At 38.5% G+C, this 21,865-nt stretch overlaps 1 protein-coding gene across 2 annotated transcripts in view; it reads left to right on the top strand.

The window, feature by feature from the left end:
- Nucleotides 1–21,865, top strand: part of VPS41 (VPS41 subunit of HOPS complex) — a 233,952-nt gene that overhangs the window by 129,103 nt on the left and 82,984 nt on the right. For both annotated transcript variants that reach the window (XM_090287373.1, XM_090287372.1), the window contains 3 exons: nucleotides 7,694–7,813; nucleotides 8,948–9,094; nucleotides 11,460–11,526. In XM_090287373.1, the coding sequence (XP_090143499.1) occupies nucleotides 7,694–7,813; nucleotides 8,948–9,094; nucleotides 11,460–11,526 (334 nt within the window). The remainder of the gene's footprint in view (nucleotides 1–7,693; nucleotides 7,814–8,947; nucleotides 9,095–11,459; nucleotides 11,527–21,865) is intronic.

Raw genomic sequence — 21,865 nt, 5'->3', positions numbered from 1 at the left:
ACCTGAAGCCAAGCTGTATTGACTCCGTCTTTCCCTTGGACCCTTCAGCTGCGAAGAGAGGGGGTGTCTGCTGCATGGGCAACAGCAGACCCTCCATATCACCCCGCCCAGGCTCTGTAGCTTCAGCTTCACTGGAGAGGACACTCCAGCGTCATCGCAAGATGTCGATTCAACACGGGAGGAGACAGATACCGTGTCACTCCCGAGTCGGACTGCACAGCCATTCTCGGCGGTGCAGATAGACTCTTAAGAAGCTACACCATCGTCTCTCGAGACGGACGGCTGCTAATGACGACAACTGATCTAACATAGCTTTCTATAATAACCTGAAAAAAAAAGTATTACAGTTGACCCTGAACAATGTGAGGGTTAGGGCTGCTGCCAACCCTCGCTCCCCTGCTTACAGTAAACAATTTGCATATAACTTTTGACTCCCCCCAAACTTAACTATTAATAGCCTACCATTGACTGGAAGCCTTACCAATAACAAAAAGTAGTTAACACATATTTGTATGTTATATGTATTATATACTGTATTCATACCATAAAGTAAACTAGAGAAAAGAAAATATTATTAAGAAAATCATAAGGAAGAGAAAATTCATTACAAAAATTTTAGAAAAAAGTCAATATATAAGTGGACCTGCGCAATTCAACCCCATGCTGTTCAAGGGTCAACTGTATTTTGAAGTTAGATTTTTATCCATAATAAATATCACCCATTAAAATTAACATCTAGTCACAAGCACAGATTTTCACAGAATCTTCACTATAGACAGTGATAAAGAGGCAAAAATTTATAAGCAAAATCTGTAACCTAAATATAACTTAAAATATTTGGGGAGCTGGCAATTTACAGGAAAACTATGGTGAAAACCTCTGCAAGCTCCTCCAAGTGTGAAATTTATGTATTTGTGCATTGTATGAAAAAAGGCTTATGTTCAAAGATAACTAAATTTCTTCGGCACCATCAGGGGCTCTTCATTCTAATATTAATCAAATACAGGCCAATGGTCCCAGGATAGCTGGGAAACCTTGATGCAGATTTCAAGGCTGCTGCAGAACAGTGGGATGTAGGGTGTCAGCTTATTTCCTAGTGTCTATCTGCTCGCCAGCCCCTCCTTAGATCCATCTATTTCTGGTGGTAATTAAACCCTTCTTGTTTCGTCTGCTTACACACTAGAATTTTTCCTTGTTTTTGTTTGCTGAGTTACTCAGTAAAATAAAATTATACAAAGCACCAACTAGACAAGCAGTTCTCAACCCAATTTGCACATTCCAAATACCAGGGAAGATTTTCATAAAACGTATGTCTGAACTCCATCAGAATCTCTAATGTTGGGTCCCAGCATCATCAAAAGCTGGGAGGAGATTCAGATATGAATTCAGGATTGAGAACCAGACAGTGGAGTAATGAATGAGCCTGTCCAGATGATGTAAAGATGGTAGGGCACAGTAAAGTCATCCATTCATTGTGTTGTATTTAGAGTATAGTCAGTTTAGAAAGGGTGAAGTCTGGCCAGTAAATTCCAGTGACCCTCAGGAGTCTCAAATTCAAATTTAGAGACGCTGGAGGTAAAATGAAAACAGAAATTAAATTTTAAAAAATGTTTGGAGCCCTCACTATGGCAAAAAGGAGAAAGTCAAGCTTCATCTTAAGGGGTGGCTGTGACTCAGCTCTGGTCAATTATTAACACAAAATATGAGTCAATGTTGCTGCATATTTTAATTTTTCAAGAAAAATCAGGTAGAGGTGTGTGTATATAATCTCCTGATTTTTCAGAAAATTTTATGAAGTTGGAAAGCAATATAAGGATGCCTGCTAAATAGACTGGGGACTTCGCTATGCACAACCCAAGGCCCAATTCTAAGTGCTGGAGTTATAGGACCAAGGGGTATACCCAGTGGTGGCTGCAGGGTCCTGAGCTTCCTGCCTGAGCTGTCAGTTCTATACCAAGGATCAAAAAACAAATGAATTAGCTGCTAATCATGTGACATGTAACACAAGTAAACATTTTTCCACACTGTGATTTATCCCTTAAAAACTTTACCTCATCCTACCATTAAAAAAGGAAACATTAAAGTCATTTTGAGAGATGTGAGGTCATAAAATTCTGTTCTAAAATGGACACATCAGTGGAACACACATAACATGGAGAGTGTCCATTTAGACTTGCCCAAGAATGGTAATGCTAATATGAAAGAAGATGGCTATACCTCTTTATATGTTCTTTAATACTTATTTTATACTGATGTGTACATTAGAAACACTTACAAAGTATCTGTGGATTGGTTAGACATCAAGAGTGACAATGAGTATTGCCTTAATGTTCCATTATTGTTACCTGGGCATCTCTAGGTCCCGCATGTATAGTATTTATGGTATGTACAGGTGATTTCTAAAAAAAGAGTATGACAGTGCATGTCATAGTTTCTGAAACATGTATTTTTTGGTCCAACATTTACACCTTTAGCAATCCATAACCTATAGACATACACAAGTACACAAAAATTATATGTGCAAGAATTTTTGGCAAGGAGCTGTACAGCTCCTATAGTTCACCTCTGGAAATCCATACACTCAGACATCATCCAAATAGAAGCAGAGAATATTCAGAACCGGATACCAAAGAATTATTGGAAAAAATAAGCTCCAATGTGACCATTTTAATTGGTTTTTCAAATTATAGGTCATAGTCCATTGGTTGGTCATAGCGTCAATCCAGGGGTTGCTACTGAAAAAAAAATTCTTTTTAATTTAAAAGAATAGAATAAAATAGAGCAGAGAGAAGGCATTTAAGTAAATTAAACATAGTAATGGGAAATGTTGTGTTTCATAAATACATTGTTTCCATTTTCATACATACTTACACAGGCATTTGTGTACCCATTGTGACATAGGTTGTGTTTCTTACTGTGGGTCACAACAAAAAAATTGAGAATCATTAGTTAGAATTTTTCTTTGGATGAATGTTAAACCAGAACGCTATTTTTTGTCCACTGATAGCAGGTGGTAGCTTTTTTAGAAAACCCACTCAGTTATATATACATGTAAGTATATGTTGTTTATAGGGCCATGAAGAGATCCAAAAGTATACAAATAAAACAGTTGAATGTGAATAACTTCCAGAGAATATGGTAGATATAAAAAGGGACAACTTTCACTTTTGTATTTTTATTTATATACTATATATTCTTATATGCTTGTAATTCACATTTTTCTCCTTCCTCATTTTTTATTTTCAATTATAGTTGACATACATTATTATATTAGCTTCAGGTATACGCCCCAGTGATGACACATCACATAACTTAGAAAGTAATTATCCTGATAAATCTAGTACCCACCTGACACCATACATAGTTTGAATATTACTGACTATATTCCCCGTGCTATACTTTACATCCCCATGACTGTTCTATAACAGCCAATTTGTACTTCTTAATCCCTTCCCCCTTTTCATCCATCTCCCCAATCCTTCTCCCAACTGACAGCCGTCAAATGTTCTCTGTATCTATGAGTCTGTTTCTATTCTGCTTGTTTATTTGTTTTTTAGATTCAGTTGTTGATAGGTATGATTTGCCATTTTATTGTTCCTACATTTGATATATTTTTCTTCCTTTTAAAGAAGACCCTTTAACATTTTGTATAATATTGGTTTGGTGGTGCTGAACTTTTTTAGCTTTTTCTTGTCTGGGAAGCTCTTTATTTGTCCTTCAATTCTAAATGATATCTTTGCTGGATAGAGCAATCTTGACTGTAGGTACTTGCTTTTCATGACTTGGATTATTTCTTGCCAGTCCCTTCTGACCTGCAAAGTTTTTGTTGAGAAATCAGCTGACAGTCTTATGGGAGCTTGTTTGTAGGTAACTAACTGCTCCTCTCTTGCTACTTTTAACATTCTCTCTGTGTCTTTAACCTTTTGCATTTTAATTATGTGTCTTCATGTCGGCCTCTCTGGGTTCATCTTGATTGGGACTCTGTGCCCTTCCTGGACTTGTTCCCCTTACCTAGTTAGGAAAGTTTTCTGTCATTATGTTTTTCCAATAGGTTTTCAATTTCTTGCTCTCTCTCCTCCTTCTAGCACCCCCATGACCAAATGTTAGTATGCTTGAAATTGTCCTAGAAGCTCCTTACTCTGTCCTCATTTTGGGGGGATTCTTTTTTTTCTTGCTGTTATGATTCAGTGTTTTTCACTTCCTTATGTTCCAGATTGCTGATTTAATTCTTGGCTTCATCTACTCTATTGTTGATTCCCTGTAAATTATTCATTTCAGTTAGTGTATCCTTAATTTCTGATTGATCCTTTTTTATGCTATTGAGGTTCTCACTAAATTCCTTGAGCATCCTTATAACCAGTGTTTTGAACTCTGCATCTAGTAGATTGCTTATCTCCATTTTGTTTTGTTCTTTTTCTGGTGTTTTGTTCTGTTCTTTCATTTGGGCCATGTTTCTTTGTCTCCTCATTTTGGCAGCCTCCCTGTGTTTATTTCCATGTATTAAGTAGAGCTGCTATGTCTCCCAGGCTTAGCAGAGTGGCCTACTGTAGTGGGTTTCTAAAGTGACCAGTGGCACAGATTCCCTGATCACCCAAGGTGGGCACTCCAGTTACCCCCCCACCCTTATGTGGGTGTGAGATCTGTACACCCTCTTATAGTTGAGCCTTGATTGCTGTTGGCATGTCAATAAGAGGGATTTACCCCCAGGATGATAAGCTGCAAGGCCTGACTCTGTCCACTGACTGCCAAACTCCAACTACCATGGAGAATTATCTGTGAAGGCGCTCACCCCATGGAGCAGAACTCACTTTAGTGGAGCTTTGGTGTCCACTGAGTCGATCTGTTGAGTGTGTCACTTGTGTAGGTGGTTGAGTGGCGATACTTTGACATGGTCTGAAGCTATTGACTGGCTGTGCTGACTCTGGAACCTCCCAGGAGGTGGAGGCCAAAGTTACTCGCCACCTGTGTTCTGCCCAGGGCCACTGGCCATGAGCTGCAGAGCTATCTGCAGATGGCTGCTACTTGTGCAGGGCTTGGAGGTGCCTAGGTGCGGCCATGCTGCGAACCCAGGCTGGCTGCTGCTAGTGCTGGGTCTGGGACCACTTAGCAAGAGGTATGGGGCATGTTTCTTGTTTGAGAGATTTTAGGAAAATATGAAGCATGAGCCAAGACAGGCCATTAGCATGGAAAAGCTACTGGAAACAGTTTGGGTGGGCCTGAAAGTTGGGTGAGGCAGCTCAGGGAATCACTTGGGAGGACAGCATGAATCAGGTTGATGGAGACTCAGATATGCTGCCCACTTGCTAGCTCTGCAGGGAGGGCTCATCAAAGGAACAGTGGCCTCTGCCAGTACTTCTCTCTGAGAGAAAGCTGCCTCCCTTCCTCCCTAGCTGTCATCCTGATGCCAATTAAGTTTCTCTCTCTCGTTTTCTGGTGCCTTTCAAGCTGCTGCCCCAGCACCGGAGCTCAGATGGGAGTGAGTCCAGCTAAGTCCGGCCATGAACCCTTTAAGAGGAACTGCCTGGGACTCCTGAAGCCTTCTGTCTCCCTCAGCCACAAACCCCACTGGTTTTTACAGCCAAGTGTTATGGGGACTTCTCTTCCTGGTACTGGAACCCTGGGATGAGAGTCTGGTGTGGAGCTGGGACCCTCGCTCCTCAGAGGGGACCTCAGTAGCTGAGATCTCTCTCCCAATTTTTATCTGCTGTACATGGGTGTGAGATCAGCTCATTCTGTCTCTCCAGCCTTCACACCAGTCTCCATGTGGCTTCTTTGGTAGTTCTGTAGAGTAGGATTTCCATTCAACCAGAATGATGGTGGTTCTGTAGTTTAGTTGTAATTTTGATGTGGTTGTGCGAGGGGGTGAGTACTGCTTTTACTATACCATCATCTTGCCCAGAAGAGGCAGGCTTTTTCTTGTAGTGAATTGAACCATGCCTTTCACTGGGGTCTTATTTCTATCATTTCATAAAATTTTTAATTTAAAATTTGGGGCGTATTTAAATTTTCTAACACAGGTGCAGATTGTTCCCTTTTAATACTGCATCAGTCATTTCTAGGTAGGAATTGGTGAGGGACCAGGACCTTGATGACGAACTCATCACACTTGCGTCCTGGCTATCCAGCCACCATTCCTTCCAGCAGGACACAGTCACCCCCACCTGATCCAGTCCACAGATGGAAGATAAACATTTCAATCTTATCAATTCCTCATGTTTAATATAATTACTTATAGCTACCTGACTTTAGTAGAGTGTGTAGCAGGAGCTATATTCTCAGGCTTTCTCTTCCTTCCTCAAATTTCAAACATATCCTAGTACAAAATGCTGAACACATTCAGGGACCTCCTTGACTCTTAGGGAGAGGCTGAATTTCAGACAGAGAGCTACATTAGGGTCTCTAACTGGAAGTAGGGAGACATGATGGTCATGGTTTCTTACTTAGGACCTGGGGTGGAAGAGGACAAGACGGGGGTTTAGAAGGTCTTTTGAGAGGATGTCCTATATCTGTCTAATGGGAAGACAGGACTCCATGTGCTCAGTAAAAGCCCTGCCTCCAGTCTCCACTATAGACTGTGTGAGGCCACCTTTCTTTTCCACGGATAATAGAGAATGTCAGACACTTATGACATTTAAAAGTGACCATACTGTGCTTATTAGTGAAGATGAACACTAATTTTAGGATTATTTTTTTTATTGTGTACTTTCTGACTATATGAACCTAATATTGAGAAACACATACAAAAATATAAGTAAATTGTGAATTTTACTCTTTCTCCTATTACCTATTGTCTCCCTTTGGGGGTGGGAAGGGACATAGAATATACTAAGGTAAACTGAAATTGACTCTGATAATAAGAATTTTAAAAATTCTGTTATGGAATTTGTCATCAGTGTTTGCTTTTAAATGGTAATGTTTCAGAATTACATGTGTAAAGTTATATAAGCTATAACATATCTTGTATATGTTATATATTGTATAAATGTCTTTTCTTAAAATATTTAAAGTGGATATATCAAGAAAAATATTTTATTGTATTCTTAATAAAGCATGAGTTATTAGAACTGCAGTCTTAGAGGTTTTGACCAATTATATTTGGTAATAAAATTTACCCAGCCGATTTTTTAAATTGTAGATTATTCCCTTTAAAATAAAAACCCTAGCTACTCTGCACTTTTAAAAGAAGTTTAATACTAAAGCAAATTTATTTCACTATGACATGAATTACTGCTCAACTGTCATTGTTAAATTATTTTCCTTGGGTTAAATGAAAAACCCAACTATTGTGGTTTAATCTGCAACTAATATGTTACTTGCAGGGGAAAATTATGAGGTTTTGATTTTCTAGTTTACCAAATAAATTAATTCTTGGGCAATCATTTGAAGAGCATTTTGTGATACAAATCTTTTAACTGACTAATGTGTATTATTCTCCATGAATTTTGGTATTTTGGTGCCACCTTGTGGTTTGACTTTGCAGTAACTTCAACACTCATTTTAAATAGTATCCCGGGCTAGATATAATGTAGTGGAAATTCTTTCCAGAATACAAATTATGTAGTAATATCAGTCTGCCTAAAAATTGTTGAGACTAACTTGTTTGTATTTGGTCAGTGGACAGACAAAAGTAGTAAGGAAGGAATTAATATGTTTTTCTTGGTTTCTGAAATTCTGTTTTTATATTTGTCCCTAGTTGCTGCTATTTGAACGATCTTGGATGAGCAGGTGGAAGTCTTCTATTCTGCATGAAGGGGAAGGGAACATAAGGAATGTGAAGTGGAGAGGCCACCTGATTGCTTGGGCCAATAATATGGTAAAAAGCATCTCTCCTTCTTCCTAATGCTTCTTCAGAACCAAAGGAGTGGCCAGACTGAGAGGGTTGTAAAAAAAGGAAGAGATGCCACTTACTGCAGCTGTCATTTCTAAGAGATACAAATGGCAATTCATATCATACCTAGAAGGTTAAAGAAATTAGATTGCTCTTGGCTTTCATAATAGAATAACTCCCGGCCTATTCTGTGCTTTTATTTTAGAGGAAAAAACCTGAGGCATGGAGAATAGCCAAGAAAATGAAAAGGCATGTTAATAATTGAAAGGCTGCATTGGGAATATAGTCTTGAAAATACCATTTGCGTATTAGCCAAGGGCAAGTAACAGTTGATATGAAACAAGTACAGAATATTGCGGATTCCATTTTTACTTCCAGTATAAATCACAAGCAAAATATAGGCCTGCCTTTTAAAACATGGATCATGATTTTTGGTGCTACACTTACTTAAAGTTTACTCAATATGAGTTAGAGCTAATAGAGAGTTTAAAATTTATCTTTTTGACATCTGGCATATCTTTTGGAATTTCAAGGTATAATTTAGTAAATTAGTTCTCTTCTCTTCTCCCAGAATCTACCTTGCTATTCAGGACTTTTCTTATTTTCCTGGGTCACAGCAAAGGTAAACAAACCTGTGGCCTCTTGGTTTATTTTTAGTTATCAGCTTGCTTGATGTTTCCATTTGAGTACTTTAAATGTCAGGTGTAGTTTTCTTTGCATAGTGTATTTTCTATTTCAGAGTGTTTCTAAACAGCAAACTTCATTTTGTAGTGAGTGGAATGACCCATTAGAAATGTTACTTGTCTGTCATTTTAGAAATGCAGTTGTTGACAGATACACATTTCACATTTGTGTTGTATTTAAACTACTGATGTCATCCACTAATAAAATTGCTTTTGTCCAGAAAGAAGTACAGAGGTTTTCTCATTTGGGGTCCTCACAGGTTTCTGTGGAGTAGGAGCATTTCCTCTGCATGGCACCCAGCAAGCAGTGCTCAGTAAGCACTGTCAATATTTTGCCATGCTGGTTATCAGTGGTGTGTAGTGGTGGCTGTTAATAAATTTTCCTTTATTTTTCTTCTCCCGAGTAGAGGGTGCTTAATGCTATTTTATTTTCCAGGGTGTGAAAATTTTTGACATCACCTCAAAGCAAAGAATCACTAATGTGCCCCGGGATGATATAAGTCTTCGTCCAGATATGTATCCCTGCAGCCTCTGCTGGAAGGACAGTGTGACACTCATTATCGGTTGGGGGACTTCTGTCAAGGTATTTTTGCTTGGCTTATAATAAGTCCATGTTGATACAGATCTATTGAAGAGGGTCTAAAGGAATATTAGTTCTTGAATACCTTCTTGCAACCAGAATATTTTCACCTAAGCATTATTGCCATGTGATGATCATTTAATACTCAATCCTTTCATAAGCATAAGTTTTAAGATTGAGTCTTTCTTTTCTTTTTGTGAAAAACAAACTGTGAACCTTTCTATGTTCACAAGCTGCTGCCTTTAAAAAACCTTTTTCATATTTCCCATAACCCATATGACTATTTATAGAACATGTAGTTAGTTTTGTGGATTCATCAGGTTTTCCTTTCTCTATTGTTCTTTCCATTTCCCATTGCTTTGACTCTTAGCTTATTCATTAGAGTTAATGGTAGAAAAAGAAGGATAAAACTAAATCATCCTGCTTGCTTGGTAGTGATGTAAAGCAGTAGAGGCCCAGACTTACTGTCAGTAAGATTTGAGACTGTTTTGTGGCATATAACCTATCTGCCCTTTATGTGTCCAGGTAAATGAACTTTAGTTGTTCTACAAAAGAGGCCCAAAGCTCATTCACATTTGTTTCATGTGTAAAAGTGCTTATCTTGTATTAGATACTTCAGAGCCAAAAGTTGTTTGTTCCCCTTTTAAACTATATTGCTTAACCTAAACCAAATAAATATTAGCTGAGGTAAAAGTGGTATGAAAAAGTATCCGAGCAGTAGTCTAATGGTATTGTGGACAGAAGAGTGAATAACCTGTAACATCAAAAGTCTAAGAAAAGGAGAAAGAAATTGTGAACACTGGGGAAGTAGAGAGGAAATTGTCTGAGATAGACAGGAGAAAAATGACAAAAACAATCAAGGGAGAAAATAGCCAATCAGTACTAAGTAAATGCTTATACCTCCACACTCACGAGTTCAAGTCCTGTATTAGAGAAAGTGAGGACTCATATAGTCACTGTGTTGCTGGACAGCAGGTTGGATGTGTATATTAGACAAACCAAAGAAAACTTTGTACATATCCAATGATCTGTCAGTTCCACTTGTAGGAATTTATCCTAAGGAATCAAAAGTCCAAAACTTTTATATCCAACTATGATGATTATACTATTACTTGCCTTAAAGAGACATTAGTTTTTGTTTCGAAGTAAATTATAGTACACCCATGTAATGAAATGCTGCTATAAGGACATTAAAGAATTGTGGAAGATTATTTAAATAATATATTGTTATTTGTCATAAATTGTTAGGTTCATAAAAGATTTTTTAAAAGGGTTAACAGTGTTCATTTTGTGATGGGACAATGAATAGTATTTGTTTTTTTTCATTTTGGGTTTTTCTGTATTTTAGAATTTTCTATATTGTAGCTATAGTTAGGATAGCAGCTATAAAAGAACACAATAAATGCTATCTAAAGAAAATGGAAAAAACCTAATCCCTTGGAAAGTGAGTATAATCAGTATTAAACTCATATTGTTTTTACATCTCTGGCTAAACTTAAAATTTTTGGTGTCTTATTTACTTTAGAAAATATAGCAAAGAAAATAGGAAATATCTATAGTCTTATTACCCTAAAACAACCATGTGTTGTGTGTTGTGTGTGTGAGTGATAGATAAATACACATATACATATAGATATCCAGACTGTATACATATAACTTAAAATAGGGATTGACAGGCTTTCTGTAAAAGGCTAGCATTAAATATTTTAGATTTTATGGGCTACATTCTGTTTCTGCTGAGTATTCCCACCCTCTGTCCTCTTTCTCTCCCTTTATCCATCCCTCCCTTTCTTCCTTCCTTCTTTCCTTCCTTCCTTCTTCCTTCTTTCCAAGCCCTTAAAAGTGTAAAAACTATTCTTAGCTTACAGACCTTAAAAAAACAGGCTTAGGCCAGGCTGTAGTTTACCAACCTCTGATTTATATAACACATTGAATTTAATATAGTCAAAGGAAAAGAATATGTGCCACTTTGCAAAGTATTATTTAGCAAAGGTAAAATAAATTACTAATATGTAATCAGAAACATAAGACCTAGTATGAAAATTGCCTAGATTAGCTATTGGGCATTTTTGGATATGTACTTCTGCCAGAGCTTTATTTCTATAATGATACAAGTAGCTTTTAAGTAGAATTGCAGGAATGGATCATTGGAAACATGTTAAAACTATATTATAGTTTCCTTGCCATTGAATTAAAGAATAATGTTGAAGAATATAATGACAAATTAATTTTTGTCATTTAAATCAGTGGGTAGATTGTGTGCACTCTATCTTCAGTGCTACATGGCTAATTTAGTGATATATAGAATGAAATGTTGTGAAGAATATTTCATCAAATGAATAAAATAATCTGTGAATTTATTTTCTAGATATGTTCAGTGAAGGAACGGCATGCCAGTGAAATGAGGGACTTGCCAAGTCGATATGTTGAAATAGGTATGCCTACCATAAGTATAAAACATCAAAGGAGAATCCATGTTGTTACAGGGGAACCTAAGACTGTGTTCTTTTTCAGGCATTATCACTTGGAACCTTGATGAAATAGGTCAAGACGCTTTTGAGTTTTGAAACTTCTTTATAGAGACCCTTTTTCTAACTATATGTCGAATTTTTACACAATAATTTTGTAGCTGGCTTTGAAGTTGGATAACTATTGGTTTGGGTTCTGGTTCTGTTTACCACCTCGATTTTGGACAAATTTCTTTCTGCCTCAATATTCTTATCTACAAAATGTAGAAAAGAATGGGAAAGAATATCTATCTCACATGTTGTTTGTAAGAATTTCAAAAGTTAATGCATGCATAGCTTACAGCACAGTACTGACATCTGGTCCTATCAACATGTATCTTCTGAATATTAATTTTCATCATTACCAGTATGGTCCAAACTGCCATAATCTTTTTTTCTGGATCACTGCAGCAGCCTCCTAATTGGTTTATCTCTTTCCCCTGTGAATTACTGTAATCTAGCCTCTCTAGTGCAGTCAATATACAAATCAGATCATCACGCTGCAGTCTCTTCCTTTTGTTCTTAGGCTAAAAATGAGATGCCTGAACATGACCACAGGGATCTGTGTCACCCCTCACGCATCAGCCAAATTCTCCTTGGTCTCTGCTGCAGCCACACTGGTCTTTCATGTTTCCATGCTCCTCTTTCCCCTCTTTCTAGGATGCTCTTCTTACCTCTTTACTTCATTGACCCTTCATCATCCTTAATCACACCTCAGGTCAAGTATTGCTTTTCTGGGAAAGCCCACTGGAGATCCCTAATGGGAAGGGTCCCATCCTCCCATTATGGGCATGTAGGACACTCCTCTTTGTAGTTGTTTCAGGTGCAGTGATTGTGTGATTATTCATTGCATTTCTGTCTTCTCCACAAACTTCAGCCTCCTTCAGAGTATACGTGTAGCCTGTCTGTTTTTGCTCAGATGTTGTATGGTAGAGACCTGGCACAATGTCTGGCACATAGTAGTGCTAAATAATATTGTGTTGAATGAATCAGTGGCTCTGTGAAAAAACTGTTCAGGAGAAGTATGCCAACTTAGTTTTATAACATAGTGCAAAAGTTATTCAGATAGAAAGGATGAAAATTGACTGGCTTTTGTCAATTAAACAGGTAAAGTCTATTTTTATATTATTTAGAACTGCGAGCAATAGGAGACAGTTGTGCAGCAAGAAAAGTTTTGCTGTCTTACACAAAGTCAGCTGAAAATTTCATTTACCCATTTGGATGATGAATGGGGAATACAAATTTGATGGGTCATTATAATGAAGTGAAGCTGAGATAAATCATTTGCACATTACTATATTACTAAAACCAAGAAAGACATACATTACCCACATGGCTAATATGGTTATAGCATTTAAATCTGGGTTTGTACTGGAAGCCAGATAGTGGTGGTAGGGTTTTCATAACTTTTTGCCTTAGAAAGATAAATAAATACATAGATACATAGTTCAGATTGCTCAGGCTATGGACAGAATAGGTATTGGCAAAATATAATGGTACTGAGAAAAACAAGAATAAAATATTAGAGAAAATTGATGATTCTAAGATAATTATTTTATTATCTCTGCTTTCCTGCTGTCCTCTTACCTACTAGAAAACAAAACAAAACAAAACAAACAAAGGAGGTTAGGGGGTGGAGGGATTGAACATGAAGGACTCATGGACATGGACAACAGTGTGGTGAATGCTCGGGATAGGGGGTATAAGGGGACTAAATGGTAATGGAAAAAATACAATAAATATTAAATTTTAAAAATCTTTGGACATCTCAATACATAGTGTCCTCAGAGATAAGTATTAGAATATTTTAAATATAGATGTTTAAAAAATAAGGCAAGAACTGGTAATTTTTTTTTCTGTTTTTGTTCTGTTTGTTCATTTATTTTGTGGGCATAAACGTATAGTTGATATCTCATTAGTTAATGTCTATTGCTCACATAGTAGGTCTGGGGCATTGTGCTATATGCCTTACTTCACTCTCAGAGCAGCCCTTTGAAGGGCAGGTAGTATGCTTCTCATTCTATAGATGAGGAAAGTTGGCCTTAGGGACATAAATAACTTGACCAATGTCTTACTGTTACAGTGTTAAAATGGGTAGAATCTTCTCAACAAGGTTACTTCACCTTCCCAAGCCAGAAAAGCCTGGAGGTAATGATATCTACCTTTGTAGATGGTTGTGAGAATTGGACATTACATAAATCACATATCACACAGTGCTTGGCAGACTAGTAGGTGCTCACTGAATCATGGTGGTTATTATCACCATGCAAACTTCCATCCCAGCTTTGTGACCGCTAATAGCTGGCCCAGTAGTGGCCCTGGAGCCCTGGGATCACATTATTAGAGTGTAGTTCATCTGTACTACAATTTATGTGTAATACACTGTGCTTGAGTACTAACAGCATCACATTACTGACATTTCACTACTATGGTTAATGGTTAAGTACCATTTTTTTCCCCTCTTGAGAGCAAACCTTTAATAGTAAAACCATTTCCACAGCGGGAGGCAGAGTGGTTTAGATAAGAGTCCTTGACTAGGATAAAGGCAAAGAGAAATATTAGGAGGTCTGGATTGCCATTTGCTTTAGCTCTGAACAGTGTGATCTACTGTTCCTTAGGAAATAAGGTGAAAACAACACTTGAGATTAAAGAAGCATCTGTGGCCATCCATTTCTTAGAAGCCAGATGTTTATAACTCTTCCTTATGAGTCAGAATCTCAAAAACAACACAAAAATTACTCCTCTCCAAAGGATATTAATTTATTTTTGTAAATGAAAAAATAATAATGATGATAATAAGATCACTGTTTAGTCACCAGCCCATGAAGATATTCTCTATACATAAGGCTTTTTTAATGTAATTTCTTCTTTCAGATTATATTAGTAAAAGTAGGTTGTAGTCCATGCCTGCCCTACATTTTAACTTGGATCTCCTGTGTTCTCATAGGACTGCCTAACCCTCTGGCACTTTTCACCAAAGTTTTCATGGTTGTTATGGAATGGTAATTGGAGAGCTGATATTATGTTGTTGGGAAAGGAAGTCAATATTTATTTGTCATTTTCTGGGTGTCTACTTTCAGGGGCTGATGACTTGATGACTTACATGCAGAGAATTAATTACCAACTTTCTAGTCTTGATTTCAAATGGAAGTTTGTTTCAAAAAAATAATAATAGAGAAAAACTGTATGGGAATCTATGTATAAAATGACAAAGAATCCAGGAAGAAACAGGGAGGAGACAAGATGAGACATCTTTTTCACTTTAATTAAGTGGTGTCAGTTGATCTGCCTATGACTTAGAATTTAGCATATCATTCTATTTTCAGCCTCTCGGTTAGGAAAACAATGACCTGGAAATGGAAGATCTGTGTGTGGTGGAGGAGAGCTGTGAAATAAATGTCTTTCTTAGGTCTAAGTGTCTCTCTCTATCCACCTGTTTCTTTTCTGACCCAGACATGCATGTTCCAGCATCGGGACAGTTCTCGTGTGCGTGACATGCTTCATCTGGTAGTCTGTCTCATCATGTGTCAGGACAGCTCTGATATTGTTCAAGGAGTTTTTCTTAAGAATCTAGCTATGTATGGTTTTCTGTTATAATTCAGTTTGGCTGTCTATAGTCTATTTTTTAAAGTCTATTTTATTGATTATGTTGTTACAGTAGTCCCAATTTTTTTCCCTTTGCTCCCTTCTGCCCAGTACCCCCCTTCCATCCAGCAATCCCACCCCTCTTAGTTCAAGTCCATGGGTCGTACATATAAGCTCTTTGGCTTCACCTTCCCTATATTATTCATAACTTCCGTATGTCTATTTTGTACCAACCGATTATGCTTCTTGATCCCTGCACCATCTCCCTATTTCTCCCCCTTCCCCCTCCCAGCTGATAACCCTCCAAATGATCCCCATACCTATGATTCTGTTGCTATTCTGCTTTGCTTAGTTGGATTTTGTTTTTATTTTTTAGATTCAGTTTTGATAGTTGTGAGTTTGTTGTCATTTTAATGTTCATAATTTTGATCTTCTTTTTCTTAAGTAAGTCCCTTTTGTCAGAAATAGAAACCGAAACCAAGGAAGCTGAGATGGAAGGTTTATTAAGAGGAACCTGCCGGGCTGTCTCAAAGGAAAGAACAGCAGCTGACGTATAGGCTGATAAGGTTTTAAAGGGAGGGATAGGGAATGACTGGAACAGGGTGTCAGGGCGCCTAGCGATTGGTTGAGCCTGGGGGTAATGGCGGGAACAATGAGTTGGGTCTGAGGGTAATGGCGGGCACAATGGTGAGAACAACGAGGCACTTGGTGATTTGTTGGGTATGTTGCTGGGGAGAAGGCACTTGGTGATTTATTGGGCATGTTGCTGGGGAGAAGAATAGAATAAGGAAGTAAAAATTTTTCTACCCCCTACTGGTGTTTTGCAAGATTTGAGGAACTTTTCACTGGACTCCTCAATAGTCATTGTTTGTGGTTTTTACTTCCTGCTAATCATCTTATTGGGTGGGGGTTTTTGAGGCTCTTACTGAACCTAAGACCTTTGACATTTCATATAATAATGGCTTGGTGATGATGAGCTCCTTTAGCTTTACCTTGTCTGGGAAGCATTTTATCTGCCCTTCCATTCTAAATGATAGCTTTGCTGGATAGGGTAATCTTGGTTGTAAGTCCTTGCTTTTTATCACCTTGAATACTTCTTGCCAGCCCCTTCTTGCCTGTAAAGTTTCTTTTGAGAAATCAGCTGATGGTCTTATAGGCACCCCTTTGTAGGTAACTCCCTGCTTTTCTCTTGCTGCTTTTAAGATTCTCTCTTTATCTTGAACCTTGGCATTTTACTGATGTGTCTTGCTGTGGTCCTCTTTGGGTCTAGCTTGTTTGGGACTCTCTGTGCTTCCTGGACTTGTATGTCTATTTCCTTCACTAAATTTGGGAAGTTTTCCTTCATTATTTTCTTACACAAGCTTTCAATTTTTTGCTCTTTCTCTTCTCCTTCTAGCACCTGTATGGTTTGATGTTGGCACATCTAAAGTTGTCCCAGAGGTTCCTAGGCCTCTCCTCATTTTTTTCAATTCTTATTTCCTCATTCTGTAATGGTTGACTGTTTTTTTCTTCTTTATGTTACAATCATTGATTTGAACCCAGGTTTCCTTCCCTTAACCATTGGTTTTGTGTGGATGTTCCTTTGTTTCATTTAGCATAGCCTTTACTTCTTTTCTTATGCATTTGTCATACTCAAGCATATCTGTCAAGCCTGTGGACATCTTTATCAACGGCGTTTTGAACTTTACGTCTGTTAGGTTGACTATCTCCTCATCTGTGAGGTTGGCTATCTCCTTGTCGCTTAGTTCTCTCACTGGAACCTTGATCTGTTCCCCCTATTGGACCATACTTCTCTGTCTCCTTATCTTGATAGGCTCCTGTGTTTGTTTGCCCCTATGTCTTAGGTAGAGCTGTCACACGTGTTATGTTTAAGGGGTGGAGCCTTAGGTGTTCGTTAGTACAGGGTGCTGTATGTGGGGGAGAGGTTTGAGAGGGAACAATGTTGCTTGCTCAGCACTCGCTCCATTTCCATGCACTTCTCCCACTTCCGTATGGGACTGGCGCCTCTTTAGCTGGTGCCTTGGTCGTTGTTCCCAGAGTGGGTGGTTCTGTTACAGAACCCCTGGGCTGCTCCAATTGAAAACAAACCCACGGGCTCTTTAGTTAGGGGCCTGATTGCCCACCGCCAGAATTATAACGCTCAATACCAGAGTTTGGTGAAAAGAAAAAGAATTGTTTATTTACACATAGTCCTGCCTCCCCCTCCCAGACCTGGCCAGTCTTAGGAAAGTCAGAAACAGCGTTTCCCTACTTCCTAGGCACAGTTCAGCTTTACCAATAGCTGCCAATCACTCAGTTCTGATTGGGGAGGTCCTTTCTGTGCTGTGGTGCCCTCCAGCTCTCAATGCAGGACCACCTGAATTCTCAGCCTCCTTGCAAACTGCCTTCTTCCTGCAAACCGCACGGATCTCCTCTCCTCAAAACCGCATGGCAAGAGCCTCTTAAAGCAGCCTGGAGACCCCTTCTCCAAGCCACATGGAGAAGACCCCTTCACCAAGCCACGTGGAGGGAGCACGCGAGAGAGCGAGAGAGCGAGAGAGAGCGCGCATGAGAGAGAGCTAAAATGTCCGCAGCTGCTTATATATCCCTGACTGCATCCTCTGACGCAGTGGGCATTGCAAAGAGTTCTGACCATTCACAGAACCTTACGTAGGCTCTGTGTGCTTTCTCCATACCGTCCCCTGGTTCAAGACTCCTCCCATCTACCTGAGGCTTTGGATGAATTAAAGCCATTTTGCATAAAAAAGACACTAGCCACCAGCCTCAGGCACGTGGAGGCATTCTGAAAGCAGCTTCCTTTTCCCCATCCCCCAGCCGCAAACTCTGGGGTTTTTGGAACACCCCTGTTTCTGTAACAGTTCTGCGGACGTTCTAGGACTGTGGGGGCACTTTAAAGAAGCGGACTCTGCTGAGAAACCAGCAGTTTCTTTCTCCGCCCCAACCCCCACTAGTTTTCATAGTCAGAAGCAATGAGGCTCTATTTTCCGAGTGCTGGAGCCATGAGCTGTGCAGTCTGATCTGGTGCTGGGAATGCTCCCCAGGTGTCCCTCCTGATTTTTAAAACATGTGACTGTGCTTTCTGCCAGCCTGCCGCTGCTGCCGCCAGCACACCGCGTCCTCTCTGCCCCGGCTCTGCCCATCCTACCTGTCTGGATGAGTATTTCTTCTTTATATCTTTGTTTGTTGGACTTCCATGCAGCTTGATTTTCTAGAACTTCTGGTTGTCTCTAGTTTTGAGGTAGTTGTATTCCTTAGTTGTGGAGCGTGATGCGGCATATCTGTCTAGGCCTCCTTCTTGGCCGCAAGTCTTGACTGTCTGTAGTCTATTAATTTTCCTGTTATGCATTGAATTTTTTCCTCAACTTTTTATTATGAAATATTTAAAACATACAAAAAGATAAAGTATTTTACATTGAGAACTTATGTACTCACCTCCTATATCCAGCAATTAAGATTTTACTGTACTTGCTTTATTTATTTAGTTGTATTGAATTTATTGGGGTGACATTTGTTCACAAAACCATACAGGTTTTGAAGTGTACAACTCAAAACATCACCTGCACACTGCATCATGTGCCCATTGCCCCAAACAAAGTCTTTCCATTCCCATTTTTCCCCCTTTGCCCACCTCCACTTACCCCATCTCCCTTTCCCTCTGGCTATTGCCACACCGTTGTCTGTGTCAGTGTGTTATGTATATATATTTTTTATTACATGTCTTTTCTCTGTCCATTTCTCCTCCAAGTAAGAACTTTTCCACTCAATGCTGCAGACTCAAGCATTTGTTGTTGTTACTGAAATTAACAATTTTTAAATCATAATAAATAGTGGTAAAACTGAAGCACCTGAAGCAACAAGTATATTTTATCCCTTTTATAAGAACAACCACCAGGCAAATGCTAAATACATTACAAACAATTTCATTTAATCTTCACAATGATCTCAGTAGGGAAGGGCTCTTACCCCATTTTATTGGTGCAGAAGCTGAGGTTTAGAAGGATTAAATGACCTGCTCAAGCCATCACTAGCCATCAGAGGTATACAAATTAAAACCACAATGAAATGCCACTTCACACCAGTCAGAATGGCCATCATTAACAAATCAACAAACAAGTGCTGGGGAGGATGTGGAGAAACGGAAACCCTACTGCACTGTTGGTGGAATGCAGATTGGTGCAGCCACTGTGGAAACCAGTAGAGTTTCCTAAAAAAAAAAGAAAAGAAAAGAAAAAGGAACTACCTTTTGATCCTGTGATCCCACTGCTGGGATTATACCCAAAGAATCCTAAAACACCAGTTCAAAAGAATTTATGCACCCCTACATTCATAGCAGCACTATTTACAATAGCCAAGTGCTGGAAACAACCTAAGTACTCATCAATAAATGAGTGGATCAAAAAACGGTAGTACCTTCACACAATGGAATACTACACAGCAGAAAGAAAGAACTTCTACCTTTTGAAACAGCAGGGATGGAACTGGAAAGTATTATACTTAGTGAAATGAGCCAGGCAGTAAAAGAAAAATACCATATGATCTCACCTAATAAAGGAAACTAATGAACAAAACAAACAAATGAGTGAAGTAGAACCAGAGGCATGGAAACAAGGAGCAGACTGACAGTGACCTGAGGGGGAGAATGGGGGAAAGAAGGGGAAGGGTCTAGTCAGGGAACTAGAATAAATGACCCATGGACATAGACAACATGGTGGGGATTGCTTGTGGGAGTCAGGGGTGGGGGGCAGTAGAGAGCAATGAGGGGGGGATTGGGACAACTGTAATAGAACAACAATAAAAAAAGCAATTGAAAAACAAATATTGCGTTCATAAGCAAAGAAGGCAACATTTTAACTCAGATATGCCTAGTGTCTCATCTCTTGTTTATAATCTCTGTGCCATACATTCTTCTCATGCATTCCCTCTACCTAATCCCTGAACCTTGTTGGCAGCCAGAGGAACTGATGAGAAGGGCAGAGCCTTGCTCCAGGCATTTAAATTAAAACCTAGGCTAGAAATTCTCCAGAATCCAGAGAACCCGTTTTAATATACCAGTAATATCTGCTCACCTCTTCTTCAAACAGCCGAGTGAAATGGAAGTGCAGTAGATTTGTTCTTTTATTTTGGTTGAAAGAAGTGTCTCATTTGGGAAAGTAACAAATATATTTCCTGTTGTTTTATGCTGGAATTGACAGCCTTTCATTGTTTCTCCTTCAAAGGCTTAGGGAATAAACATAGTTGCCTTGGATGGCTATCAAATTTGCTTATAAGGAAAGAAAGCGAAATCAAGACTGTGATTTGAGTCTTTAATTTTTTGAAAAGGAAGAAGAGCTCTTGTATGCTAATTTTTAGTGTTTGGTAAGTGTAGTTGATGAATCAAGGTAGTTTGGGAACTTTATTGGTCTCTAAAATTATTTTTAAATTGTATTTTATTGTGGTAAGAACATTTAACATGTGTTGTACCCTATTAATGAACATTTGAGTGTACAATACAGTATTGTTAACATAGGTGCAAGTACATCTCTGGAGCTTAACTTATCTAGGGTAACTGAAACTTTATGCATTGATTAGCAACTCCCCATTCTCCACCTCACCCCGCCAGCCCTTGGCAACCACCATTCCACACTTTGATTCTATGAATTTCACTGTTTTTAAATGCCTCATGAAAGTGGAATCAGGCAGTATTGTTTTTCGGTGACTGGTTTATTTCACTAAGCATAATGTTGTCAAGGTTCATCCATACTGTTGCATATTGCAATATTTTCTTTTTCTAAGGCTAAATAATGTTTCATTGTACGTATAGACCACATTTTCTTTATTCATTCCTCTGTGGATGGATATTTAGGTTGTTTCCACATCTTGGCTACAGTGAATAGTGTTGCAGTAAACGTGGGAATGATCTCTTCAAGATCCTGATTTCAATTATTTGGGTATGTGCCTACATTGTATAGGTAATTCTATTTTCAATTTTTTTTTTTTTTTGTAGAACTTCCATACTCTTCATTGCAGCTACATCATTTTGCATTCCCACCAACAGTGTGCGAGGTTTCCAACTTCTTAATATCCTCGGCAACCTTTGTTCTTTCTTCTTTTCCTTTCTTTCTTTTTTCTTCTCCCTTCCCTCCTCTCTCCTCCTCTTTCCTTCTTTTCTCTTCTTTTTTCTTTTCTTTTCTTTGTTTTTAATAGCCTATTAACAAATTAAAGTATAACTGCTTGGTTTAAGCCTTTTGACCCAGCAGGTCATACATAGATCATTACCTTTTCTGTTGTCTAAGCGGTGTGTTGTAAGCTACTCATGAAATGCACTCCTCCTTGGTGCTGCTTCATGAGCACTGAAATTTGTAAGTAGATAATCACATCAGCTTAACTTTGTCATTTAACACAGAAGTGTGCTGAATATTGATTAGAAAAGATGTTTAAATTGCAGACTAAACTTGTTTTAAATAGTTTTGACTTACGTGTACTATTGCCTCCTGAGCTGAATTATTTGTTTTGTCTAATCAAATAGTCATTCTCTTCTCTTCACTACCATGTATTAGGTCTTCTCCATAACTTGCTGATATAAAGCACTGTGAAATCACTCTTAAATATATCTGCTTCATAGCACAATATTAAAGATGTTGGAATGCTGTGAGTCCCAAATGTATTTTCTTAGGTCACTAGTTGTGCTGACTCTTCAAACTTA

Source organism: Furipterus horrens, unplaced genomic scaffold (assembly GCF_987537825.1).
Source record: "Furipterus horrens unplaced genomic scaffold, mFurHor1.1.pri manual_scaffold_9, whole genome shotgun sequence".
NCBI classification, from domain to species: Eukaryota; Metazoa; Chordata; class Mammalia; order Chiroptera; family Furipteridae; genus Furipterus; species Furipterus horrens.
This window is presented reverse-complemented; position numbering and strand designations above follow the sequence as displayed.